Genomic DNA, 26,041 nt, shown 5'->3' on the forward strand with positions numbered 1-26,041 from the left:
TCAAACGCCTGGACAACGCCTGTGTCGCGGAACCCTTGACAGCAAGGTGGACTGTGCAATCAATATTCACTCGTCGTCCACAAAGGCATTCGCCAAATGCCCAAAGAATGGGACCTCGTAGTGTTCCAAGGTATCGACGTCGCGATAAGCACGCATCGCGAGGAAGCCCATCAACAACAGGTCGACGGTGAACAGCATCCAAGAGAGTACACTCGACCATGCCAGAATGAGGTGTAGAATAAAAATGACGGTGAAGAGCATGCTCGATTGCCATGCGTGAAAACGAACATAGTCGCTCTTGTGTTCGAAGATGAGAAGAAACACTCCTCCAGCTGGTGGAAGCAGGAGATACGCTAAGCAGGCTTCATAGTCCAACCTTATAGGCAAGCTCGTCTCGAAGGCCTCCAGACTTTGTCCCCGTTCTTGCTGTGAAGCAGCAAACGCATTGTTCCCAAAAGCTCTTTGAGGCTGTGGTGCCGCTACTTCTGACGTTTTTCTCGAGTAAGGCTGCGATGGTCGGCTTTGAGGCGGTGGAGTGCGCACTCTTTGTGAGTCAAGAGACGGCCTGCCCTTAGCAGGAGGGGGTGATAGAGCCCGTTCTCTAGAAATAACATGTCAGTCAACGAAGATCGTACAGGCTGTCAGATGAGAGACGCACATCTCGGGAGAGGCATCTTGGTAGGGCGCGAAGTCCATGGTTTGTTGTGGTGACGCGAATTGATGCGGAGCTGAGATGGTAAGATAAGACCCGAGTTCACCGGCGGACGGCAGAGAGGTTATTGACGCATTGCGCGACCCTCTCGCTGTTGGTAGAGAAGGCTAAGATGTCCCTGGCGAGGTGTTCCTGTATTGCACTCAGAATGGAGGGAGGCACCTAATGGCTCTGCCCACGCGGCCTCGAAGTCGAAGTCCGGGGAGGCTCACTAGGCTTGGCCACTAGCGAAGTCATTGTCAAGATCAGGCACATCCGTCGTTTACCCTTAACAAGCTGTAGAAGACGGAGAACATCGATAATGTGGATTTGACATTGTGATCCGAGGTCATCCCGTCGCCAGGACACAGACTACACTCATAGAGGGATTTATTAGATTCGCATGAAGATGGCGACCGCATCGTTGTTCCAGCGCGGAGGAACTATTCCACCGCCGCTGCTGTTCGGAGCCCCGACCCTGGATGCCTTAATCCGAACCCGTCTACCTTACTAATCGTATTCGTATCCAAGCATGCAGGCGTTCAGCTTTATAACTGTTCACCCCTCTTCAATAGTTGCCCTGCCCTCTTCAACCAGCATCTGATCAGCAACCTCGGAACGATCAGAATTGCTATTAACATCTTCTGACAATATTGCTGAGCCTGTCACTCACCATCCCATTCAACATCATCATGTCGGACGACGGCGTTGTGAAGACATGGCCACGACGACTTCTGCAACTTGAAGGCGCCTGCATCTTCGGCTCGACAATTTGGGCCTATTCACGACTCGGACAGTCCTGGTGGACTTTTGCCGGCCTCATTCTTGTCCCAGATCTGGGCATGGCGGGCTACCTGGCCAACACCACTGCCGGTGCCGCCCTCTATAACAGCGTCCACACCGAAACGCCTCCGATACTGCTACTTTGCACAGCCTTGGCCCGAAACGACAAGCTCCTTACCGGGATAGCGCTCAGTTGGCTTGCGCACATTGGCATGGACCGTATGTTTGGCTTTGGTTTGAAGTATGGAACCGGTTTCGGACACACCCATTTGGGCGTTGTTGATGTCACGAAGAGAACTTCTCCATCAATTTAAACGTCCAGCCCTTTAGAGATGTCGGGAGGAACGAGATCATGTATCGCGTTACATTGCCATAGGAATTGTCCAGACTCTCAGGCGCCTGGCCGTATTCATCTTCATTTGCCAGAGCCCCAGAGTCTCCAGGAACGCTGTATGTATTCTGTACCCTTGGTCGTATCACTATAAGCTGTCCCCAGTATCAAGTCTTTGCTACGTCGTCCATTTCGATGGTCTGTTTCGAAACAAACATCTCTTGGTGCTGGATGTTGATTGCGGACGGAGTGGTCACGTTGCCACAGGGGTCATGTTCGCTTTCAAATGTGGCCCCAGATACTCGGGAAGGAAGCAATCTCGCCACCTGAGTTCTTTCGGGCTGCGATATCTTCGTCAGCACTTAACCCGTTCTCATCGCCCTTTCGTTGCATACCTGGAAGGATCCATCTCAACATCAAACTCTCGGAAGACGTATGCAAAAGTCAGGTACAGCTCTGCCCAGGCTAGACTAAACGACGATCAGCAACATTGTCGAGTTCCAGGCAAATATGAAAACTTACTTCAGACCAAGACAGCTACGCGGGCCTCGGGAAAAGCTGACAAGCCATCTTTCCAGCTTCCTGGCATCCGGGCCAAGCCATCTCTCTGGTCTGAATTCGTTGGGCTCCTCGAAAATATCAGCGTTGCGGTGCACGAAATGACTGCTCATTTCCACCACTGTCTGTCATTTTCGCATTAGCGTTTGAGACACACAGATTTGTACCGGCTGTGGAGAACATACACGTCCTGGTATAAATCTGCCACCAATAGTTGTCCCGGAATCAGGTACAACTCGCGGTAGTGGCGAGGCGACACCGGGACTTATTCGCAAGGATTCTTTGATTACAGCCGTCTGAGATACAGGGTCAGCATGCCTCACTGATTTCGATCATGTTGACTTACCAGGTACGGGAGCTTCTCCAAGGCAGCCAAGGATAGTGGTTGATCTAGGTCTTCCCAGTTCTCACGAAGTTCCGCAATCAGCTTCTTACGAACATCTTCCTTGGTCATGATATAGAAGCTTCCATGCATCAGCGTTGCGCCTGTTGTATCTGCGCCACCGAACATCAGAGCCTGCGATTCTTCATACAAACTTCCGGCGCTTGGAACCTGGCCGCCAGGGTTCAATTCTGGTTTCAGAAGTTCATGATATATTGTCGTTGAGTGTGGTAGCTTCTTCAAGTTGTCGGGGTTGCTGGTAACGTTGTCGATTTGCTTCTTGAGCACCTGCATTGAGTCAACATCAAATCAGTCAAACGCTTTTATGGACCGCATTCTGACCTGTTGAAGATCCACCAGACCTGCAGTTTGAGGACTAATGACTTTGGAAATGCTGGGGGGGCAGTGGATGATCATGTTCTTGTATATTGACGAATGCTTGAAGGCGGGAAACACTGGTGTTGAAGCATCCAATGCTAAGATGATAGGGGCCTCATGATCAGGGGTATTGAGCGCATCCACCGAGTTTCCGAAGCACAAATCTGCCACTACGGGTTATTACAGGATCTCCGGAGAAGATTCATACTGACAGGTAATAACATCGATCGACATGCAGCGAAAGGCATAATGCAAATTGACTGGGCTGCTTGTGTGTCGACGAAAGGACTCGCACAGTGCAACAACCTAGATCATGTCAGTTCATTTGTCACCGTCCACCCTAGCCACTTGCCTTTTCCCTCACAAGGCCCTCAGCCTCGGTGATGGCTTTCTTCGAGAAGAGGCGTGCCAGGATGTCCTTTCTCGGTTTGGCGTCTCTGTACTCGAGAAACCCAAAGGACGATCTGTCTTCGCCGAAGCTGTGATACAGGTTCTTTTCCTTGTCCCAGCGGTTGTTTGCATTGTAGATCTCGTGGTAGACTTCGGGATTGGAAAAGTGCAACTAGCACAAGTTACACCGAATTGCAAGGACGGCACAAACAAAGTTCGAGAACACACCTCGTTGGGGCCCACTCTTACCACGTTGCCTGTAGGGGGGGTCAGAGAGCTGCGGTTGATAGTTTCCTGTGAATAGCTACCATATTGCGCATGTAACTTTTCCAGAGCCTGGACAAAGCCGGTCTTCGCAAAGACGTCGATGTATGCCTTGTACAAGCTCGTCGCAGCAGCAAGCCGAGGGCCTGGACAGGAAGCCAATGGATGGAAATAGACGTTGTAGGTGGCATGTAGCACCACCCATGCAGAGACAGCCAGCACCAAAGTCACACAGCCTTGGACGATGCCGAACGGAGCAACGACATTGGCGAGCGAGTCAAAAGTTGATGTCACGGCCATGGTTGAGCAATTGACAGGGATCTCGATATCCTGGCCCCAGCTGTGGAAATAAGAAAGGAAGAGAAACGCGAGGGCGTTTCAGGACGGAGAGAGGATGTGGGCAGACAAAAGCAGGTTCAGCTTCTCGACTCGGTAGTCAGGGAATTGGACAATCGACGGCGGACTCTCTGCGCAACCGAGAGCCCTATCATCCCTGGTGCATGAGACTACGAGACTACGAGGGACTTATCGATGCTTGTTCTAACCCAGTCGATCTGCCGCCGTCGTATTCACCGCAGCCGGAATTCGTCCCCCGCCTGCGCTACGTGGGCATCAGAACCACTCATACACCATCCTGACCACAACATGCGCCGTGGTCTGTCCTCCTTTCAAGCCTCCCGCAAGTGTTTTCCGTCGACTCAACTGGCTTGATGCTGTCGCCGGCTTCCGGAAAGTTCACACTGCTGCGCTTGCACAAAGTATCTTTGCCGGTAGTGTTATCTTTACCCCGTCCTTTTGTCGACATGTACGTAATTCATCCCGTCTATACAAGTATCGATGCCGCTGGTCCTGCCGTTTCAGATCCGTGATTATTCTTTGCTGTTCCAAGTATTGTGACCGTCTAAAGGGTTGACGGCTCAAGATGGCTGACGAGAACCCTTCCGAAAGTGCCCAGCATATTCCAGTGGTAAGCGAGAAAGGAATCTCCTTGGCCGGGACTAGAGTCCTGAACATTCGTGGAATAGGATATCGGCTTCGATGATGATTCTGCTCTTGGTGACGACGACGGCGATTCGTAAGTGTGCCTACTCAGATCTCCATCCAACAAGCACTCTCTCTCTACCGTTTACAAACCGTTCACCCGCTATTTTATCATAACAGGGAGTTGGCCTCGCTGAGGAGCAGCATTTACAATTATCGCTACGAGAATGGAAGACGGTATCACGCCTACCACGCCGGCTCCTACTGGTTAGTGGACCTAAGTGTCACAGACGATGGCTGAAGGCATTGTTGACAACCTCCCTAGGGGCCCCAATGACGAGCAGGCAATGGAACATCTTGACATAGGGTACACGGGCCATCAATGTTGCTTTAACCCCCGGCTCACTGTCACAGGCACCATCTGTACAAGTTACTGCTCGATGGCGAATTGTATCAGGCTCCGATCGGGCCCACTCCACAGGTATTTTTGGAATTTTCCGAGGATTTAGAGGGCGTCAGCTTACCCTATCTCAGCGTGTTCTAGATGTTGGCACGGGCACGGGCATATGGGCAATGTCTGAAAATCCCGACATCTCATTTCTCGGAGGCTGCGCATAGCTGTTGACTCTTATATGTAGCGACTTTGCCGATCAACATCCAGAGTCTATCGTGATAGGGACGGACCTTTCCCCTATCCAGCCAACCCTTGTTCCAGCAAACTTGTCTTTCGAGGTCAGAGTCCCTCTGTGATTATTGTTACTGCAGGCTCTCAACAACAGATTACTGACTCAGAACAGGTTGAGGACTGCTGCGAACAATGGATCTTTGCTCCAGAAGCCAGCTTCGACTTCATTCATGTCCGAGGTCTCTATGGCAGCGTAGCCCGCTGGGATTCGTTCTATCAGGAAGTATACAGGTATGTCACTTGACATCCTACCTATACACGTACATCAGAGTGCTGATTGAAGGCAGGAACCTCAAGCCAGGGGGTTATGTCGAACAAGTCGAACAGTCCGTAGTGCCGAAATCCCAAGACGGGACCGTCGACGGTACAATCTTCGAAGAATGGGGCAAAGTGTCGCTGGAGGCTGGGGACGCATTTGGTAAAAGCCTCCGCATATGCGACGAGTCGGCGCAGCACATGCGCGACGCTGGCTTCGAAGACGTGACTGAACGCCGCTTCCATGTACCTGTCGGCAGCTGGCCGAGAGACCATCGCCTGAAAGAGCTCGGACGAGTCAATCGGCTCCAATGGGAAGAAGGCATCGAAGCGTGGACGATGATGCTACTGACAAGCATTCTTGGTGTATGTGGTTGCCCAAGCTGCGGCCCCGTTTTCCAGCTGTGAATGGAATACTGACGTGTTGCGGTGTGATGTGACAGTGGGCGCCAGCAGAAGTCCAAGTCTACCTGTCCCGAATGAGAGCCGGCCTGCGCAACCCGAGAATCCATGCTTATCAGGACGTGTACGATTTTCGTCCCAAAATTCTGATATTCAAGACGCTGCTGACATACAAAGTAGCACTGTAGTCTACGGCCGGAAACCAACGACGGCACAGGCTCAAGCATCCACACACGTCCTCAAGACCAAAGAAGGGCCTGAAATGCCCGATGCACCACCCCCTTCAGACACGAAGAAGTGACCTGTAATGTGGCAGTATAGGTCGGAAGTGTACACAGAAGGAAGAAGTATGGTGGATAAGTCAGTTGGCAACGGACAAGCATTTTGAGAGTACGTCCTTGTCGCGGGATATTAAGAGGTGGATAAGAGGTGGATACGAGGTAAATAAGAGGTGGAAAAAGCCATGTCCTCAGCATCTTATTGTGTTGTGAAGCCTTCCATTAACCCGACATGGCCCATTGCTCACTGCGCGGCAACTGGATTGGAGAGGAATGATTATCGCGCCTTGCAATCTGCTCCTTCTCCTCAATCACCAGAGGTTGAATCGACAACCTTTTTGGCGGTAGCACCCGAAATCCTCCCCAACAGACTACGATGGTTGCCTAACTACCTGAGGTATTCCCGCCAGATATGACGAACTTACGAACAACTAAACGAGAGAGTGACCCTGTGCACGACGTAACGATGGTAATGGCTAAACGACAAGAGAGGCGCTACAGGAACAGTCGTGCATCATGAAGTATCCATGTAGCAATTCAATGTCTTTTGCTCGTTCGTTCACTACTGCTTGAGAGGCTTGTTGGAGGAACCCCGGCATCATATTTGCACAGGGTGGACGGATTCCTTGTTGTGAAACCCTCTCTGTAACCCGGTATGCCTGTTGCCATCCTTCATCGCAGTGAATTTGGGATGGTCTGATGTCCCTGCTGTTGGCCCTCCCGCTTCTTAAAGTGCTTCCACACAGGATGTTGGCCAGCAGTATGATTCACTGCCCATGCTTCTTTGGACTTTTCAATCTCCCTCGCCGTCATGAAGATCTTCATCGCAGTGTATCCTCGTCGAGATGTGTAAAAGTCCTCCCAGAAGATCCTCACCGAGTCTTCTCCAATCCGGCACGTCTGCGCGAGCATCGTGATTTCGACTGCGTTGGGCTTGCCAGGCATGGACCCAAAAACAGAGCGCAGAAACGTCCGCGTCTCCGGAGTCAGGCCAAGGTAGTTGTCGTGTGACGTCTCGAGGATGGTGGAGTACAGGCTGCGCACGTGCTCGGTGATGCCGAGCCGGAAGATCGGCGACGGGCCGTACCTTGACACGTGGTGGAAGAGGCGCACGCGCGACTCGTAGTCGACGAGACTGAAGATCTTGTCGATGCCGCCGAGGACTCCGGGAAGCCAGCGCGTCGCGCCAGGCCATTTGAGGACGGTTGCAACAGGGTCCCAGGGCATGGTTGCGACGAGGGCGGCGTAGTCCGGGTCCACGCTGTGGAATTTGTTGACTTTCGATCTGGGTCCGTAGATGGTGTTGTAAGTGCGGGTGGCACCGTCGACGAACTTCGGCACGTCATCGTCGGCCGTGTCGTTGACCATGAACACTTCGCCAAAATGGCCTGGGTCAGTGTTGGCCTCTTCCTCTTCTAGAGTCGCGTATTCTAGCTTCTTTCCCTTACGGACGTCCTCACGCGCGAAGAACTGCTCGATGCCACGTTTGAGCCGTGCCATTGAGCCATGTTGCTTGTAGTCTTCGAAGATTTTGCGCGTGTTAACGGTCATTTGGAGTTGCGTCGCTCGAGGCTGGCGCGAGAGGATCGTTTCAGCATCGAGGGTCAAGAGGTTCAGTTCACTCTCCAGGTCTTCCAAAAGTCGACCTGGTGATGTCTCATCATCATCTTCGTCGTCCTCATCATCCTCATAGTCTTCATCATCTTCATCTTCATCGTCTTCGTGATCATCAGTGCTAGAGTCGTTATCGTCGTCCTCCATCATGCCATCATCAGGAAGTTCATCATCAAAGACTCCAAACGGGTCATCAGGATTGTCAGCATTCAAGTCAAAACTCATCTTGGTGGCTAGCTTCAGCGTCAAGGAGATCGCGGATCGCGAAATGGGGATAGGCTGTGAAAAAGTGAGACCACCGGGAGAAGGATGCAAAGAAGGGGGAGGATCAGAATCATTCTCTACCAGATTATTCCTCACCTTCCGCAACATGAGTGTCGATATGCTTTCACGAGTGACATGTGGAACAATATCAAGCCAGAGTTGGAATTGAATAAAGAAATATTCGATTCTTCAATAGAGACATGGCAGTGAATTCACTGTGGTGAGAATGGCTGAAGTGATGGCACTGCGGGTGAAAGGTACATGATCGACCGAAATATATGATACGGCCAAATATACAAACATCGCCGCAGAATGACAGACTCATGGCTCTTCTAGACCACCATTGTCCGAATGTTGGAACGCTGTCTGCATGCTCATTTTCATCATAGTCCATTGTCTTACTGTTGCTGCCGCCGCTATTTCGCCTCTTCGAGCCGCTAGGCTGCGTCCCTCTCATTGAGAGAACTGAACATCAAGACCGAGAAAAATGCGGCTCCTACATACTACGACGTTAGACCTGCATGAATTTCAGGGTGCTCCTCCACCGTACGCGATTCTCTCACACACCTGGGGGGAAGAGGAGGTTCTATTTCAGGATATCGGTACCCCTACATCCGAAACGAAGAAAGGGTATGGGAAGATCGTTAAATTCTGTGCTCAGGCGAAAGGGGCCAGCCTAGACTATGCATGGGTCGACACATGCTGCATTGATAAGCGGTCGAGTGCGGAGCTCTCGGAAGCCATAAATTCAATGTTTCGGTGGTATTCGAAAGCCCATGTTTGCTATGCCTTTCTCGAGGATGTCGACCTCCGCCACAATAGTGGGATGAGGGGTTCAAGATGGTTCACTCGTGGGTGGACACTGCAAGAACTACTCGCGCCGCTCCATGTCGTCTTTTTCGATCAAAACTGGATGGAGATCGGCTCAAAAGTGGGATTGTTGGATGAATTGAACGCGATCACAGGTGTCCCACAAAGTGCCCTAGCGTGCCCGGCCACCATCCACCAATATTGCGTGGCCGAGAGAATGTTCTGGGCTCACCAGAGGGAAACAACCAGAGTGGAAGACATTGCATATTGTCTTTTGGGCATATTCGACGTCAACATGCCACTTCTTTACGGCGAAGGGAAGAAGGCTTTCCGACGTCTACAACTCCAGATTGTGTCCGAGTCCGGTGACCACTCGATCTTTGCGTGGAACTCTCCCGAACGAAGAATCGTGCAGAGGGCCAATCCTTGTGACATGCTCGCAGAGTCTCCAGCATGCTTTACCCTGCGCTCTATCGTACAAGGCCCTCACAAAAACAACACCAGATTTCAGTCAATGCCCAAGCCAGAAGATGTGACAATTACGGTCTCCAACGTGGGACTATCCATGCGTCTCGCAATTGCGACCTTACCTCATCCTCCAATTCGCATTAGTAAGCTAAAGTCCGTTAGTAAGTCGCTCATAGCTGTTCTGAATTGTCGGCGTGAGGATAGGCATATCGGCATCCATGTCCTACACAGCACCGCATACGCAGGAGCTTGGTCACGATGTCAAGGGAGAGAAATTGTATTCCTCGGAGATGCAATGGTGAGGAACCTTCAAAGTGACCTTGTGATCATGACCCTCGGTGAGCCGAAGGCAAGTTTGCTACCATATCACCGTGCGGTTCTACAGCCGATGTTGGATCGGGATAGGCTTGTCCATTTCGCAGATTTTACTATCGCAATGTCTTCTTCGACCTCAGAATCGATTTGTGACAATCACACCTCGCTTCCTCCAATGGTTGTTGTCGCTACTCATGGATCTGCTTTGATGTTCACGAAAACACAAAAGACTGCCTTCATTCTTGTCTTTGGTATGGATCATGGTCGAATTTGGTGTGCCGGGTTCAGTTGTGCCGTACCATCTTCGTTGCTTGAGTTTGCCCAGTCGATATGGATTAAGTACCACGTTGGGAGGGAAACGCTTCCCTGGAGATACTACCAAGACCGACAAACTCATGAATCCGATGAGCTTAACCATCTTCATGTCACCATCAAGCCAGAATTAGTCCCGACAGAACATGCAGGTCTGATCTCGCAATACTACAGGGTTGATATCTGCTAGAACGCTCTCACCTTGCTGACGACAGCTTGTTTGACCTTCTCGACGAGCGGTGCTAACACATTGTCCCAGTCCAGGCAACACTTCTTCTACATTGAAACCCGGCCTTTTTCTGCACAAAATTCTAGATTACCAAAACCTTCCAACGCTCCGTATGTTGGTGGGATGAGAATGCTGCTCTCGGAGCATCTGTAGAATCCTCTAATCCAACAATATGCTCAAACTTGTCATCAGATACACTAGTGGATAGAACGGGCAGCTTTCACAGCCATACCCGGAATTTTACTCTGGCAGAAGGCCGGAAGAGCTAGTGTCAGTCCAAGTGACCAGTTAGTGTCTGCTCTACCTCCCCTATCGTCGCATTCCATATCATGATGGTCTTGTCTTCAGCTGAACAACGTGAGTTGTGTTCCGGGCGGGTTCTTCACGTACAGTTAGCTCGCTAGAGGAGCGTCTTCGATATCAGCGTGATCGTGCAGGACCGGTGCTCGTTCTATCTTCCGATGCTCGGCTATCTGAACCCGGCGCGCATCCAACAGGCTCTTGACCTTACCCAGATCTCGACGCTCGGGGAGGGGATGACTGGGTCGCATTGACGGCGAGTCTCGGTAGGGTCTGATGAATATTAATAGAGAGACAATTCCCGTTCAAGCGTCGGTAAGCAGGGATTCCAGTTATTTGATATTGTTGGGAATGAGAAATTCCACTCGCGTACCTCATGCTTAAAGGCTCATCAAAAGCAGCAAGCCCGTTTTACTCGGGTAAGTGACGGAGCACTGAGGAGACCTTGTATCGCTTGCAACCGCAACCAGACGAAGAGAAGGGGATTAGGTGAGTAAAGCCGAGGATGCCACGAGCTGTATACAGACTCCAAGGTACTTGTAGAACAATAGAAACATGAGGGTAATGATGTCACTTCATGACAATCTTCAACATCTGCTTTGCCACAGGATCAGTCAATATCGATGCACACCTTACCCATGTTCGCTCCGGATTGTAGATACATATACGCCTCTTTGAGCTCTGCCAATTTGAACACTCTCGAATCGACGATAGGCCGTAGACTGTCAATATTTGCCTCCACGGCGCGTCCCATGGCTTCCATCTGTAGCCGACTACCGACTGATATTCCTCGCGCTGTGTAGTGTTTGAGCCAGACGCTCAACAAGTTCGGAACTTCCACTCCCTCAGGCTCGCCACCCGCAAATCCAACCACACTCATGGTCCCGTCGAGTCTGAGACTGGCCACGCTCTGCTCCAGGGTGGCAGCGCCGACAACCTCCACAACTAGGTCCACCCCATTCTCGTTTGTGACACTTTTGGCCCTCTCGCCCCAGTTGGGCACCTCACGGTAGTTGATAATGTGGTCGGCACCAAGCTTTTGAAGGAACCTGGCTTTTGCGTCCGAACTGGTAATGGCGATCACTCTAGCACCAATGGCTTTAGCAAATTGCAGGGCGAAAGCACTTACAGCCCCAGTACCTTGGGTCAGCACCCATTGGCCAGCCATAAGCTCCCTGCCTGGTTGCCCAAAGAGAGCGTTCCAGGCAGTGACCCCGGCGCAGCTCAAGGTTGCGGCCTCAAGGAAGGTAAGACCTTGGGGCATTCGGACAAGTCCCCCCTCATCGAAAGCCCCGATTGAGCGCAGTGTGCCGTCAATTGAGCCTCCGAGGGCCGAGTCTTCGGCGGCCGCGTCGAGGGACCCAGCCCAATGCCGCTGGTAGAGCATTGTGACCACGTTATCCCCAGCCCGAAACCGAGTCACATTCTTTCCGACTGCAAGAACAGTCCCCGCCCCGTCTGATCCCGGTACCACATTCGGCTTTTGGGTGAACGGGTATTTCCCCAAAGGGATGATGATGTCGCGAAACTAAGAAACGTTAGGCCTGCCGATGAGGAAATCAGAAGACAGAACATCATTCTACATTCAAGGATGCAGCACGAACTTGAAGTCGTTACTGTCAGCAATTGTCTCCGACAGGATACAGCTGCACTCACTTTTGACTAAAACCTCACTGTCGCCAAGCTCAGGCACAGGCTCCTCTATGAATTTGAGGGAGTCAAACCCCTTGTAGCCTGTCACTCTCCACAACGGAGTCGTTTTCGGTATGCAATCACCCATTTTTTGGTGAGTTTATAAAATTGGACTGTGATTGGGATAGCTTCCAAAGCGACCTGCTGAGTATCTAGGGCAAATATTACCTGTAAGTCGTAAGAAGCGACTCAGCCCTCGCCAAACCATCAGAAATATCACAGCACCATTTATGCATGCGAAAGAGGGGAATACATGATCGATTGCCAAGTTTGCTTTGCTGACTTACTATTGATGAGTATAATGGTCGATCATTCTTTGAGTTTAGATCGAAAGAAACGAGACTGCTTCATTGGTCGGGACCTCCGTATAACACCGCATTACTCCACGGAACTCGGCAAGCTGGGGATCATTAGGGAACTTGACGTATTCGCACGCCCCTGTGACCGCGTGCGGTAGTTTACGGAGCGCAGTGAATTTTTACAACTTCATGGCAAGTATCCTAGTCTTGCGAATCCTGTGATATTCTGTCAGCCGGGAAAATGTAACATACATCATCTTACAGTATAAGTGTCCTAGATAGCTTATGTAAGAAGCATAGCATATGTTAGATCACGCTTCTCCGTAAAAGAAGCAGCTAAACGAGGACTACCACTGCCCACGGGCTGACTTGTTGAGGAGTTCCACGGACTATACGGAATTTATCAATGTACCTGCACCGGAGCACTAATGGTCTAAGAATCAAAAGCCTCAATCCTATAGGACTTTGCGTTTCGTCGAGATATATAACGTCATCATGCTGTGGTCTCAGCAACGTCGGAGACATGCTGTGTCTTAACTGGCTCTCTTAGTATGAATAGTGGACAAGCTCACAAGTAACCACTGTAAAAAGGACCAACTGAGACTAAAGCTACACAGTTCAGAGAATAATCAATCCATAATGACGGTGGGACGGTGAGAGAACAACAAATGAAATCAATACAGGACGCCACGGAAGCCTCGCACATTTCCATTCTCCAACCAAACGGCGTGCAACCGGCTATTCAAGACTTCTATGAGAGAAACGCTCGCCAGTTGGGACATCAACGACCCCGAAGCCAGTGGGATCCCCACCGACGAGACCATCGAGTTGTATGAAAGGCGAGTACGCCTATTATTCGTATCTATGTGTAGGTTCACAAGACTAGTCCGACTACATCGCGGGGGTCAACAGATGACTGCCAGTCTTTAGGTTTGGTAAGTCAGAGAATGGGTTCGGCATCATCATCATTACAGTCAACATCCAAATCAGCTCCGCAGTACCCCATTTGTCGGGTGACCTGATCATCGACGAACCACACCCTTGTTACAGGTCACGATTCGAGGCGTTCAATATGTTGGGTTGGTGAGAAAGGCCAAATGCTCTCTCATGATCGCACAACTCTCCGATGCCGGGCGTCAGGTTCTGGATTCTGTTGCCCGAAAGACGGTGATCGCGCCGTCTGTTGTACCGTACGGTAGGTGATCTTGTCGAAGTATCGGGTCACCGTTCCTTGGATGCGTTGAACAACTGCTGACACGGTCAGTTGATCAGTCACCTATGAGTAGCTGCCACCTTCGCCAAAACCTGCGATGCAACCCAGGGAGATATCGATTTCTTGATCAACGGGTTCGTGTACGCGGCTGGGTACTTGGAAGCAGCAGGGTTCGACGGGAGTGGAACCACACGGTGCCTGCCCACGGCTATGTCCTCTCCCAATTCCTCGCATCGCGCGCACCAACAAGCGAACGGACATGTACGGGGGCTCGCTGACGACCCGGATGAGGATGCCTGCGCAAGTCGCCGAGGGAATTCGTGTCAGGACCTCACTATCCTTCACTGTCGGCGTGACTGGAGTTTCAAGACGGCGGATTTACAGTCGAGGAGGCAGTCGGCATCGCTCGCCCATCGGCTCACGAGCCATGGATTGCGCGAGATCTGCTCAATGGTAAGGTTGGTCAAGCCGGTCCCACCGTTTGACAACGACAGCGCGCTGAGCAACGCCCTGGAGGGTGTTCAGCTGCGTCAAGTGGCTTTCGGCTTCCGACCGCTTAACCCAAGCGACGAAAATGACATCGAGAACTTCAAACGGGACATAGAAGTTCACGATTCGGCCGCAGCGGATGATCCTGACAAGGAAGTCCCTTGGTTTGTGAGCGTGTCTGCCGAGAAAGTCCCATACGACTCTTCTGGAGACCTATAACTGGACAACAGCATTTCGGTTTTCCTTGGCTGGATAATGCTGCCGGGCAGGAAGAGTGATTGTAATAACAAATAATAAAGACTGTTCAGATTTGAAAATAGACCCAGATCCAGACAGGTGGAATTCAATGTTGCCACAATGAAAATTCGGATTAGTCAGATGTCCGACGGGCCGTTTGGTATCTCGACGTCCGGGGTGGTGGCCTAATTTCTGGGCACAGGTGATGTCCGAAGAGATTTGAGAGAGCTTCAGCTGGTTCTGCTGCAGACTCGTGAGATGGCCGCAATGGGAATCCCCAGTTTTGATGATTTATATATACAGGACAACACAACTCGAAGCAAAATCATGTATCGAAGCGAAAAGGCATCCTAATCGTGGTTTGTTGGAATGAGCGATGAGAATTGGTCGGAGATCATGGAGGTGACATATCAAGTCAACAGACGAAAAGGTACCCAACGCAGCAGATGTAAAGGCCTCGTTCCTGACCGTGGCATACCACGCAGCCTGTGATCTTTGCTCCCTCAAGAAGATAAAATGTGACATGCTCAGGCCGACGTGTTCGAACTGTCAGCTCTACAAGGCAGAATGTCGCACGACAACGGTCCGTAAAAGGATGGGTTCTGCCGAGACTCGTCGGATCAAACAGTCTACAAGCTCAGCTTGGGTGTCTCCTGAACGAGTCAATCATACCAATGAGTAAGTTGGACGATATAGCATTGGAAGTCCCACTCACAGAAAGTCAGTCGGATTGACAATGTCGAGTCGCGGCTCAACCAAATGGAACTGCGCATGGATCAGTTCATAAAAGGGATGTCTTCGAAGGATACATCAACAGCTGCATATCAACACCACGAACCCCCACAGGTGTCTCTGCCGGAAGAATATCATCCGGACCAGTATATACTAGATTTCGATCACATCAACCTAGACCAAGTCAACCAACTACTGTCCCAACAGCAATCGAGCCTACCTCCATCTTCCGAGCAGATCATCTCATCAGACTATGATCTGGCCGCAGACGAGCCAGTACCCATCGTGGACAGCTCGTATCCAAGCCTCCCTCCGTTGACAACGATCCAGCCCGCAATCGAGGTCTATTTTGCCCACCAGAACTCGCTCATCCCACTGTTCTCGCAATCAACCTTTCTCCGCATGTTGCAAGACTACTACTCATTCAACTCTCGATACCCCCGAACAGCGTGGGCAGCGATCAACGTTGTCCTGGCTTTGGCAGCCCGTCTTCCAGCATCACCCTCCAACGACCTCGACTTGGGTCCTGGTGATAGTCAGGTTGCAAAGAACGTCAACAACGCCCTGTCTGTCCTTGCCGAGCTCGTCACTGGTGAGGTTGAGCTGTTGGGCCTGCAGGTCATCATAGGTCTCGTCATCATCTTCAACGCGCTCAAAGACTCCCGCCCAGCGGTAGTGTTGATAGGCATGGCCGTGCGGCTTGCCCACCGCCTCCGTCTCCACATTCGAGAAGGACAAGACTCTCTGTCTGTGGACGAGATGCTCCAACGCAGCCGCGTGTTTTGGATTACCTATATCTTTGACAAGGACATCTGTCTGCGACACCATACTCCTTCGGTGCAGGCCGATGGCGCCATCGACGTAGATCTGCCATCAGAGCATCCACCTGACGATGTTGGAATCGTCCATACAACTGATGGCCGAACCAGTGTCAATTTTTTCCGGCTTCGAGTAAGGCTGGCTTATATCCAAGGCCGAGTGTACGACCTGCTCTTTGCCACGCAAGCCACCAAGATCACTCCACAGGAACGTCGAGCCCGGATCGCGTTCCTTCACAACCAGCTAGAGCAGTGGAGGCGGACCGTCCCACCCGAATTGCAAGCAAACGTCGTTGTCAATCATGTCAATCGAGCAGCTCTTCTTTGGCTGTGCATGATGCATTTCTCATACCTCGGATGTCTAGTGATGATTCACGGGATCTGGAGCTTTGATGCGGAGTGGCGCAGCCGCCTAACCACCAGGCATGACAATATTGATGTTAGCATTGCCGCGAATGGGCAGAACTCCAACTTGACGACACCAACACCGCCACCACTACCCAGAGGCTGGCGAAACTGCGTGTTGATGAGCAGAAATTGTATGGTAATGATCTCCAAAATGTCTCTTAGCGACTGCAGTGTATGGTAAGCACCCTACAGCCCCCATCCCACTCGAGTCTTTGACTGATCGACTGACTACAGGGCAAACGGATGCGCTTACTTTTCAGCTCTGTTAATTCTCGAAGCCAACGTCTTTGAATCTCCACTGGACGAGAATGTGGACTCAGATCTGCAACTTACGGGCTCTGCCGTGGGTATTCTCAACAGAATGAGCGAGGCTTCGACTCTCATGGCAATGAAACGCATGAATGTGGTGGCTTCAGAGCTTGATCGTCGCGCGCGACAGGTCGTGCATGAGGCGCGACAAAACGCGAGAGCCCCAAGGGTACGGTCAGATCCCAGGTATCAAACTCCTAAGATGCCTCTCTCGAGCCAGACCTCTCCCGCCCAGCTGCAGTGGGACTGGGCAAACAGTGGAGTGGAAGCCTGGCCCGGTATGGACTTTTCTCTGGTGAGTTCAACTGTGAATTTGATTAGCCACAGCGATCTCTTTGGAGTAGCTTGATCCAAAAGAATCGTCGCATGAGTTACTAATACATGGTCAACAGAAAGAAAATACCATTTCACTTCCCAGTATCGACATGTTCGACATTGCACTGGGACTGGGCCCGTTTGGGGAATGGAATAACGTGCAGATGGATAATCTGTTTGACACTGACCACTTTGCTGAGCTTACTGCTCTTCTTGAACCGATGTGAGATGGAAGCCAAGAATTAGACGTAGTCGTTCTTCCTGTCTCGCGGTGGCTTGCGGGGTATGTGTCAAAGCCTGCTGAACCGTAGTCCATACCCTCCCGACACAAGACGGGTTTTCGTTCTGTATGATTCTGTTGATGTGGTTTCGATGAAATGCCGCGTGAAGGATCCTGCTTGAGGTTTGTAAGTCTACCATGGCCTGGTCTCTTTGATCTTGCATGATCCTGCAGTTCAACAAAGATTGCCTACTGTCCAGACAACGGCAAGAAACGACATCGGTAATGAGCGTTAGCTCTGCAGCAGTGTGGGCAAGGCCATAACCGAGCAGAGACTATATCTGGAGACCACCGCCCCGAGAACAAGCCATACCAGGCACTCAAATGAGTCTGAGACAACCATGAACGGACCGCGGTATACCTTTCTGGCAATTACGGGGCGATCATTAGGTTGTTACTGATGCTAAGCATGAGCATTGATCTCGGGAGTAAGAAACAATTCGGTAGGGAGACGAGGTTCTAGGGTCCTTGCTCGTTGTTGACGTTTTACGAACGAATCCGGATACGATTACGAACACGGATACGAGTACGAATATATGGAGCTCCGTCCCGCCAACGCTGAAGCTAAATTTACCGCTAAGGTCGTACTCGTGAAGGGGACGCAGAAGAGTGAATTCTACATCGAGGCGCATTGATACTTAGTTGGATGGATGGATGGATCTTGCTTGCAGCCGATGACTCTGGTGCACACCGATTGGTGCTGCTTTCAAATATGGTGCCAGAAAACCCACGATCTTGGTAAGCGAAGCAGAGATACATAAGGCCCGAGTCTTGCAACACCTCCTCTAAGTCTTCCTTCGCTTTTCGTATTTGGCTTGAGAGACACTGTCTAGAAAAACATCTTTGAAGCTTCCGACCACATCACAAAGGCACTATGTCTGTTCCAAGATCTCTCTCAATGTACATTCATTTCCCCGGCACGCTCGCTACCTCCCTCAGGCCGTGGCGACAGCCTATGCCAAAAGCCATGTTGTTCAAGCCGCAAATGCGCTTCACAAGCCGAAAGGAACCTACCTCCGGCGGGCAAGGGAGCGAGCCCAAGGACAACCCATCCTATCCTTCATTCAGTTTCGCTGGTCTTGGTGCGTCTCGGGGGGTCAGGATAACCGTCATGGCCGCAATTGGAGTCCTAGGTACCATGGAGACAATCTTTTGGACAAAGGCATTGTGGCGTTACCTTTACCCGAGCACCGAGGTCCCTAAGAAAGACGAGTAAAAGGGCGATACAAACAGACCTCCTGATCCCGTCGAGTCAAACACAGGCACTGTTCGGTTGCTAAATTGCGGGTGAACATCTTGTCCTCCATGTTGCAATGACTCCTTCCCGAGAGCATAGTGTGAGGTCGCGTAAGGTCTCATGTCGCCTCAACGGCTCCATGAGGGCTTTGACCTGCCTCTCGCGATTGGCGTGGTCTCGTCCGAAGCGCAGCGGTAGGCATAGTCGGGACGAATCGGGTCTAGGGAATGGCGGATGGCCAGCGGTCGCAGAATTGGTATGCTGTCTGACAATTTGTATCTTGTTACGCAAGACACAACAGTGGGTGGTGGATGATGGAAGGTCTCGATGACATAGAAGATTGGACAAAGAGAGAACGATTCAAAGTGGGTGAATGGAAATATTACAATACATGTACTAGTGACCCATTTTGTGCTAGACGGTCGACATACCTGCGTGGATAGTCTCTATGGATGTTTGGCACGTCGAAGCATACACAGGATGAGCTGGGGACTTAGGCGGCCGACCTATGGTTGACTTTTGAGACCATTGAGAGCTTGAATATTGTCAGGCTCGGTGTGCGAGCTACTGACAATCAGGACGACGTGGGGCGAACCTTTCATTTTTGAGACGAACCGGACTTGACGAGAGAATTCGCAGTGGGAAGTCGAGCAGACAATACAAATCGAATACGAACGTCAACGTCCTGTACCGCTGGGGGGCCACATATCAAGGACTTCGCTGCTATTGTTGGCCTGGCGCCTAGTTGACTAGTAGTGCACCTTGTTGGTGCATGGCTAACGCCCCCTGGCCGACGACAGGGTCAAAAGTTGATGATGGTTGCTGCGGCTCTGCAGAATCATTCAGAAGCATGTACAATCGTAACAATAGCACCTACGCATTACGCTATATGTCTCTTGACCCCCATTCTGACCGGGTATCGGCCGGGTGAAGCGAGCTGTAGCCTTAACCTACAATATGTCTTGGAGAATGGCCCAAAACCTTATCAAGCTGCTGTATCCGTAACCGCCAACGCTACAAGGTACGGCTGCGTTGGAAACGTTACAACACCATTGTTAGGTAGATTTTGCCGAGTACTTTAGAGACCAGTGATGCAGAGACTCCCCACGACGCTCCTTGGCAGACTCCCCCCCCGCCCACCCCCCTTCTCTCTGTATTTGTTGCCGCCTTGAACCAACGATGACTGTCGAATAAGGTTTCCGAATCTCGATCACTGAGACGGGCCGGGCCTGACGTTGAGCTGCCATACAGTAATAAGTGGCGCGGAGTCAAGAGGTTCCTGCTTGAATCGTTTCAGCATTGTTGCAAAGTCTCCAGGCGGCTGAAAACTTGGCTTTTACGGCGTGAGAAGACTCAATAACAAATTGCGACATAGTCACCGCAGACGCTTTCAAGGCATGAAGTGCATACTTTCACACCTTCTCTTGATCTGCATCTTTCGAAAAACCGGAAATGACCTTTAGTTGGTGGTACCCTGTTCGTGATGGTGGGCTCGGTTTGTATACGCGATAAGGCTCTCCACGGCGGGATAAATGCAATTCCCCAGCCGCATATTTGAGCTGATATGGCCCATTTCGGCTTTCGTAGCAGGGTTTGCGACCAGATTCAGTCTCCGCTTCGAATTCCTGTCGCCCTCCTTCATTTTTCTTGGGGCTTCGTTTCGATTGTTTTTCTGTCCACGAACTCTGCATACAAGCATTGCTTGTACAGGGTAGTCGGTACTCGGCACCAGAAATCAGGATCTCCATCTCACAGACCTAAGTTCATAGATCTTCAAGGCTGATGAAGAGTTGGATCCTGAACCACCCACCCTTGCAGGGCCTGAAGCTGGCCCTTGGCAAACTCTTTAGGCCCCAAATACGGAGTCTCTTGTATCCCGTCGTATTTCAGCTACCGCTTGTGTGACAACGAAGTTGGTGAAATCTAGCGGAGTCGCAGTTGGCCGCCAGATCGCTTGAGGAGTCGAAGCGTCTTTTAATAGCGCTCATCCTGCCTCGCCTTTTATGCCGACGATCAGCTTCAGTTCCCCTCCAGTTCACAGAACATGGACTCATGAGGAACGCCTTGCACCTTGCTGTTGGCAGCAGTCTGCTGCTCACGCCTAGCTATGCCCAGCATGTCAACCGCACCCAGGAGTTCGTCCCATGGCAGGACTCTCCGAACGGTAGAGGCACAATGGATATCATCTGGGCGTGTCTTGTGAGTTCGTTTCAGTTGCTCACCCGTCGATCCATCAGTCGGCCTACGCTTGAGCGGTGTTGTTGACCTGTTGTAGTTCACAGTTTTCATCTGCGTGTGGACAGCTGTTCATCTGAACGTACCTGCACCGCCTGGGACTGACAGTACCGTCGATCTGTGGCTGAGACGAATCAAATGGGGTGAGGATAATTCTCAGCACGATTATCTCTGCACCGAAGCTGACAACGCTCAAGTCGGTAACTGTTGCATTGTACCGGAGATCGTCACCATGTTGGCGGCTGGCCAATGGTCGTTTGCTCGGTCTTGCTGGCGTGAGATGAGAGACATTCTTACCGAACAAGACGCACAATTGAGCCTAGAAAGTGGCAACATAACGCTCCTAAAGACCGTCACCGATCCGTTCATCAGCGTGACCAACACCCCACCCTCTCCTCCAGCCACTGATGGAGACGAGATTCAGATGATCGAGATGAGTCGGCCGAGGATGCAACGCTCTGAAACTTTTGAGGAAATGCGGAAGAGACAAGACGACGAACGATGGACCTTGCGCCATGGTTAGTTTTCATGTCATTTTGGGGCTTTACGCTGACGGACGCCAGCCTTCTTTGCCAACATGGGTGGCTTCCGGCTCAAGGAGCAGGGAAACCCGATACCTTACCTCGTCAATGCGAAACACATCAACTACCTGGTGCGCAAAGGATATATAGACCTTCCCACCATTAGCACTCTCGAAATCAACGACCGCTCCAAATCAGACAGCCTAGCCAAATTTCTGGCCATCATGCAAGTTGGCTGGCTTGCCATCGAAGTTATCGCCAGAGCGATTCAGAAACTGGAAACAACAGTGCTCGAAGTCACGACTCTCTCTTTCGTCGTTTGCACCATGGGCAGTTTCATTGCCTGGTATCGCAAACCTTATGATGTGCAGACATATACCCTGCTGGAAATGAAAGACGGATACACCGTTAACGACATCGACCTTACCTTTACGGACCAAAAAGAAGGTGGGAGACAGCGGAATCTGTTGGAGGAGTACCAGTCGACTCATCCCTCGAATCAATCCAAGATACTTGATGAGACTGGGCAACTTGTTGCACCATATACCAAGCTGGACATTATTGACGATGGAGAACCTACTTTTACCGGAGCCTTTACCGATAAATATCGGAGATATTGGGGAAGCAAGGGTGGTAATCCAAATAGAATCCGAAACGACCGCCTTCCGATAATGGAGCACCGAGTGACTTTTGTTGTTGTGAGTCCTACTGCATTTTTCGGTTCTTCATTCAGTCAGTGCTGACCAACGTTATCAAGGCAGTCATTACATTCGCCTACGCAGGGCTTCATGCTGCTGCCTGGAACATCCCCCTTCCAACGGATATCGAACAGAAACTATGGCGCATCGCATCCATCATCATGCTCGGCTGCTGCGTGGCGTGGTTCGGCATGGATCATTTTCAGGAGTATCGGCTCATCCAGAAATCCAAGAAAGGAATAGTCGATCGAGATTCCATTGTCCCCTGGTGGAGGATACCAGCATCCATCCTAGTGGCCATCTTATACGGGCTGAGTCGCATGTATGTACTTGTAGAATCATTTCTGGCGCTCCGGTCCATGCCAGTGTCAACATACGAGCAAGTAGACTGGGGCAGATGGGTTCCTCATATATGACACGACTTGATGCGCGCACGAAATGACGGCAACGTGGACGACGAAGACTCTCACAGAATATGGACCGGACAGGACCTGGCGTTCAAAGTCTTGAGATGATAATATTTGAAAGAAGTGCTTGATCTAATGGTTGAAGATGGTTCGGATCTTGACAGGGCTTGGCGTTCATACATACATATACATGGAGATCATGACTCTCAAGTCGCTGGGGGTTCAGGCTCTTAATGCGCGACAAAATGAATAACGAGACGTACTTCAGCGTTTGTAGATTAATGCTTCTCATGAGTATTGATTGACATGTGGCTATGTGAAGCCTCGGGCTAGCCTCGGCGGAGACACTTTAGGGACGGAGTACGTAGGTGGCCAGAGGCGCGACTCTCTAACCCCTTCGAAATCCTCGCCCCATTTTACCCACGAAACCACCATTCAGCCATTAATTTCACAAGCTTCTTCGTCTAAGCCTCACAGACTAGGCGAAACCAGATGGGAGTCGGAGAGTCATGGACCCATGTCGCATTTCTCTTTCTCTTTTGTTAGAATGTTGGTGCTCGCTGAAGGGACAAGGTAGTCAGCTCGAACAACGCATTGAACGAACTGCGTTCAACTTGTGATCGATAAAAGTCGACTTTCAAGTTTTGAAATGACACCAAGTGATCTACGATGGAAATAATCACTTCCAGGGCCCCGTTTGCGACAGGAGGAGTCGCCTACTACGGCGCGCTATTGTGTCTGATTCTGGTTCTTGCGACGTACTGGACGCGACGTCGACGACGGGCAAAGGTATGTCTAATGTCTATGCAATCGATCTTTTCAGTCTATACAAATCCGCAAAAAGGCTTTTGCCTTCTTGCTCGCTCCTATTGATCTCGCTGGAATGAAAGCCATGAACCAATCACTGTATACGCCTCTTCCAATAATAGCATCCGCTGATGAATTGCTCCTGTCGGATCGATACAGGACCTCGCGGCCTTTGCTGCCGCCCACGCATGTCGACCTGCGCAGAAGCACCTTTACAACCCATGGTGGCCTCCGCTGGGACTCGACAAGTAAGTGGCTCCGTCACATGTGCAAGAGACGGGAACGACGAACCTAGCGGGTCGATTACCCGTGTGTGTGAATGAACTGGGGTGGTTGTTGAATACGTAACTTACTCTAACACTTTTTTACTCGATTCAGGGCACTTCCCACACTCAAAGCAGAACGGGTGGGCCGCTTGCCTCCTTTCATGCTCCAGGAGTTCGAGAAACATGGACACACTTACACCCAACGGGTCAATGGGCAATTGGTGGTCCTCACTCGGTCTCCGGCCAATGTCCATGCCATTTGCAAGTACCGGTTCAAAGGTCCGAACATGCACTTTGTTTTTCTTTTCTTTTCTTTTCTTCGCCCATCCATTCGGTCTTCACAGGAGCATTCAGCTGATTCCAGGTATGCCTCCGACTAGATTACGAGCTGGGTCCCGATCGAGCAGGTAACTTTCGACCGTTGATTGGACATGGTGTTCTTTCGCTGGATGGACGGGAGTGGACAAGGTCTCGAGCTATGTTAAGGTGTGGAGGATCCCCTACCATTCAACCATCACTTGCAAACTTCTCCAACCCCTTTCCTTCTCCGGGAACGCTGCGTACGTGTGTCCAAGTTATCTGACGAGTGTCGCCGGTGATATGTAGACCTCATTTCAATCGCAGTATCGATCAGGATTTCGTCCAGCTCGAAGTCCATGTGCAGCGGTTGCTGGGCAGGTTGAAGGCGCACAACGAAGGCGAGGCCATTGACATTGCAGATTTGCTGCTTAAGTTGAGCACCGACTTCGCGACGCAGACCGTGTTTGGCCACTCGACTGATACGCTGCTGTTCGATATGAAGCACTGGTCCGGGGAAGAACAGGACAAGGGTAGCACGGGCGAGTTCTCGACGGCTCTGGGCCACGCGCTGCACATGCTAGGCCAGCGAGGCCAACTGTTGAATTTCTACTGGCTTCGTGATTCGCCGCGGTTCCGAAGATCGTGTCGCACCTGTCGGGCGTTCGTCAATCGATACCTGACCGACGCTTTGTCTGAACAAGCCTGGAAAAAAGGACAAGTCGAAGGCGGCCGCGGCGGTGCAGTTTCCTTCCTGCAGTCTCTGGTCTCCAAGGAGGCTGAGTTGTCGACGGGCGTGATGCGGGACCAGCTCCTCTCGTTGCTTTTGGCGAGTCGAGACACGACGGCGTCGTTTGCGAGCTGGGTCATGTACGCACTGGTGAAGCATCCCCGGGCGATGACCAAGCTTCGAGACGCAATCGAGGCTCGTCTCCCACAGGGCACGGTGCCCACTATGACTGACATGTCAGCTCTACCTTACCTACGCCACGTCCTGAATGAGGCAATGAGAATCTTCCCCGTCGTGCCCATGAACGGGAGAACCGCCCGAGTCGACACCGTGCTCCCTGAGGGAGGCGGCGAGGACGGACGAAGACCACTGTTGGTCCCCAGGGGGACCACGATAGGGTTCAACATCTATGCCATGCACCATCGACGGGATATCTTTGGCGACGATGCAGATGAGTTCCGACCGGAGCGCTGGGAGAGTGATATGTCGGGAGATTTTGATAGTGCTTTTGCACCCTTCATCCTCGGCCCCCGGGTCTGCTTAGGTAGTGAGTATTGTTCTTATTGTCCTTTGTTGTTGAGCCAGTACTTGCAAAAGCTATGGGCTAATTCCAGGTGGAAATTCTTAGAAAGTATGGCCATGATGACAGTGTCATACTTGGTCGTGCGCCTATTGCAAAGTCTCGAACGCCTCGTGCTGGCTGAGGCCCCAGATGAGATTGCTCGTATGAAGCTGACAAACAGACGCAGTTGGCCTAGTGAGGAAACGCGATACGATATGACCGACGGAGCTACGACGTTTGGTATCGGAATCACCATGGCGCCTCGCGACGGCGTCTGGGTCAAGACATAGGGTATCAATCGATGTTTGACGGGTTCTGAAAGTTTGCCCATGTTCCAAGGTTGACCTAGGCCTACATCCCTTAGGTACCTATCGTATCGCCGGATGATGATCCAAGTTGGTCGAGGGATGTCACTCGCCTGAGCACGTCCAAACGCTCAGTTAATGGTCCTTTGAAGAGCTGCGGACCATTTTTGACGTGTTTTACAAAGTCGATATCCGACTAGGCTGTGTGGTAAAAACTCCCCCCAGCGACTGATACTTTACCGAACAAAACTAGTCGGGAGTGCCGTCTCCAAGGCCGGATTGTCAAATTCGTCCGCTTCTGGACCCGACCGTTGAAAGCTCGTCCGAGTGACAAATGCGCGGCTTCGCTGCTCATAAGGCTTGGGAAGTCGGTCAGGGCGCCGATAGAAGCAGACTCCCCGAATTTGGGCCAGAGAAGAGGCAGCTAACTTGCAATCTCGGCGATCGTCTTTCCTTCATGCCTCCTAGCCCCGTAGAACCAGGCATCTCTTCCG

The 26,041-nt window shown here is 51.3% G+C and overlaps 11 protein-coding genes across 11 annotated transcripts; 7 read left to right on the forward strand and 4 right to left on the reverse strand.

Moving 5' to 3' along the window:
• Nucleotides 1–66: 66 nt before the first annotated feature.
• Nucleotides 67–696, reverse strand: PV08_02817 (uncharacterized protein; the record flags this gene model as incomplete). Its single annotated transcript, XM_016377175.1, has 2 exons — nt 67–601; nt 659–696. The coding sequence occupies 2 exons, from the start codon at nt 694–696 to the stop codon at nt 67–69; spliced, it is 573 nt and encodes a 190-aa protein (XP_016238745.1).
• Nucleotides 697–1,383: 687 nt separating this feature from the next.
• On the forward strand, nt 1,384–1,788 carry PV08_02818 (uncharacterized protein; the record flags this gene model as incomplete). Its single annotated transcript, XM_016377176.1, has 1 exon — nt 1,384–1,788. The coding sequence occupies one exon, from the start codon at nt 1,384–1,386 to the stop codon at nt 1,786–1,788; it is 405 nt and encodes a 134-aa protein (XP_016238746.1).
• A 270-nt stretch (nt 1,789–2,058) lies between these two features.
• On the reverse strand, nt 2,059–4,077 carry PV08_02819 (uncharacterized protein; the record flags this gene model as incomplete). Its single annotated transcript, XM_016377177.1, has 9 exons — nt 2,059–2,146; nt 2,201–2,275; nt 2,328–2,488; nt 2,549–2,659; nt 2,710–3,033; nt 3,088–3,287; nt 3,336–3,429; nt 3,488–3,685; nt 3,742–4,077. The coding sequence occupies 9 exons, from the start codon at nt 4,075–4,077 to the stop codon at nt 2,059–2,061; spliced, it is 1,587 nt and encodes a 528-aa protein (XP_016238747.1).
• Nucleotides 4,078–4,699: 622 nt separating this feature from the next.
• PV08_02820 (uncharacterized protein) lies at nt 4,700–6,288 on the forward strand (the record flags this gene model as incomplete). Its single annotated transcript, XM_016377178.1, has 10 exons — nt 4,700–4,744; nt 4,803–4,852; nt 4,939–5,025; nt 5,084–5,125; nt 5,173–5,239; nt 5,293–5,333; nt 5,397–5,490; nt 5,556–5,674; nt 5,731–6,064; nt 6,142–6,288. The coding sequence occupies 10 exons, from the start codon at nt 4,700–4,702 to the stop codon at nt 6,286–6,288; spliced, it is 1,026 nt and encodes a 341-aa protein (XP_016238748.1).
• A 762-nt stretch (nt 6,289–7,050) lies between these two features.
• PV08_02821 (uncharacterized protein) lies at nt 7,051–8,217 on the reverse strand (the record flags this gene model as incomplete). Its single annotated transcript, XM_016377179.1, has 1 exon — nt 7,051–8,217. One exon carries the CDS (start codon nt 8,215–8,217, stop codon nt 7,051–7,053), a length of 1,167 nt encoding a protein of 388 aa, XP_016238749.1.
• Nucleotides 8,218–8,743: 526 nt separating this feature from the next.
• On the forward strand, nt 8,744–10,351 carry PV08_02822 (uncharacterized protein; the record flags this gene model as incomplete). Its single annotated transcript, XM_016377180.1, has 1 exon — nt 8,744–10,351. One exon carries the CDS (start codon nt 8,744–8,746, stop codon nt 10,349–10,351), a length of 1,608 nt encoding a protein of 535 aa, XP_016238750.1.
• Nucleotides 10,352–11,300: 949 nt separating this feature from the next.
• PV08_02823 (uncharacterized protein) lies at nt 11,301–12,470 on the reverse strand (the record flags this gene model as incomplete). Its single annotated transcript, XM_016377181.1, has 3 exons — nt 11,301–12,218; nt 12,274–12,293; nt 12,347–12,470. 3 exons carry the CDS (start codon nt 12,468–12,470, stop codon nt 11,301–11,303), a joined length of 1,062 nt encoding a protein of 353 aa, XP_016238751.1.
• A 1,318-nt stretch (nt 12,471–13,788) lies between these two features.
• Nucleotides 13,789–14,602, forward strand: PV08_02824 (uncharacterized protein; the record flags this gene model as incomplete). The annotated part of the gene is made up of 2 exons (XM_016377182.1): nt 13,789–13,876; nt 13,968–14,602. 2 exons carry the CDS (start codon nt 13,789–13,791, stop codon nt 14,600–14,602), a joined length of 723 nt encoding a protein of 240 aa, XP_016238752.1.
• Nucleotides 14,603–15,215: 613 nt separating this feature from the next.
• On the forward strand, nt 15,216–17,429 carry PV08_02825 (uncharacterized protein; the record flags this gene model as incomplete). The annotated part of the gene is made up of 4 exons (XM_016377183.1): nt 15,216–15,298; nt 15,346–16,755; nt 16,813–17,182; nt 17,280–17,429. 4 exons carry the CDS (start codon nt 15,216–15,218, stop codon nt 17,427–17,429), a joined length of 2,013 nt encoding a protein of 670 aa, XP_016238753.1.
• Nucleotides 17,430–18,449: 1,020 nt separating this feature from the next.
• Nucleotides 18,450–18,698, forward strand: PV08_02826 (uncharacterized protein; the record flags this gene model as incomplete). Its single annotated transcript, XM_016377184.1, has 1 exon — nt 18,450–18,698. The coding sequence occupies one exon, from the start codon at nt 18,450–18,452 to the stop codon at nt 18,696–18,698; it is 249 nt and encodes an 82-aa protein (XP_016238754.1).
• A 2,073-nt stretch (nt 18,699–20,771) lies between these two features.
• On the forward strand, nt 20,772–25,532 carry PV08_02827 (uncharacterized protein; the record flags this gene model as incomplete). Its single annotated transcript, XM_016377185.1, has 6 exons — nt 20,772–20,918; nt 20,995–21,472; nt 21,518–22,173; nt 22,233–22,495; nt 23,766–24,017; nt 24,260–25,532. 6 exons carry the CDS (start codon nt 20,772–20,774, stop codon nt 25,530–25,532), a joined length of 3,069 nt encoding a protein of 1,022 aa, XP_016238755.1.
• Nucleotides 25,533–26,041: the final 509 nt, after the last annotated feature.

Source organism: Exophiala spinifera, assembly GCF_000836115.1.
Source record: "Exophiala spinifera strain CBS 89968 unplaced genomic scaffold supercont1.2, whole genome shotgun sequence".
Taxonomy (NCBI): Eukaryota; Fungi; Ascomycota; class Eurotiomycetes; order Chaetothyriales; family Herpotrichiellaceae; genus Exophiala; species Exophiala spinifera.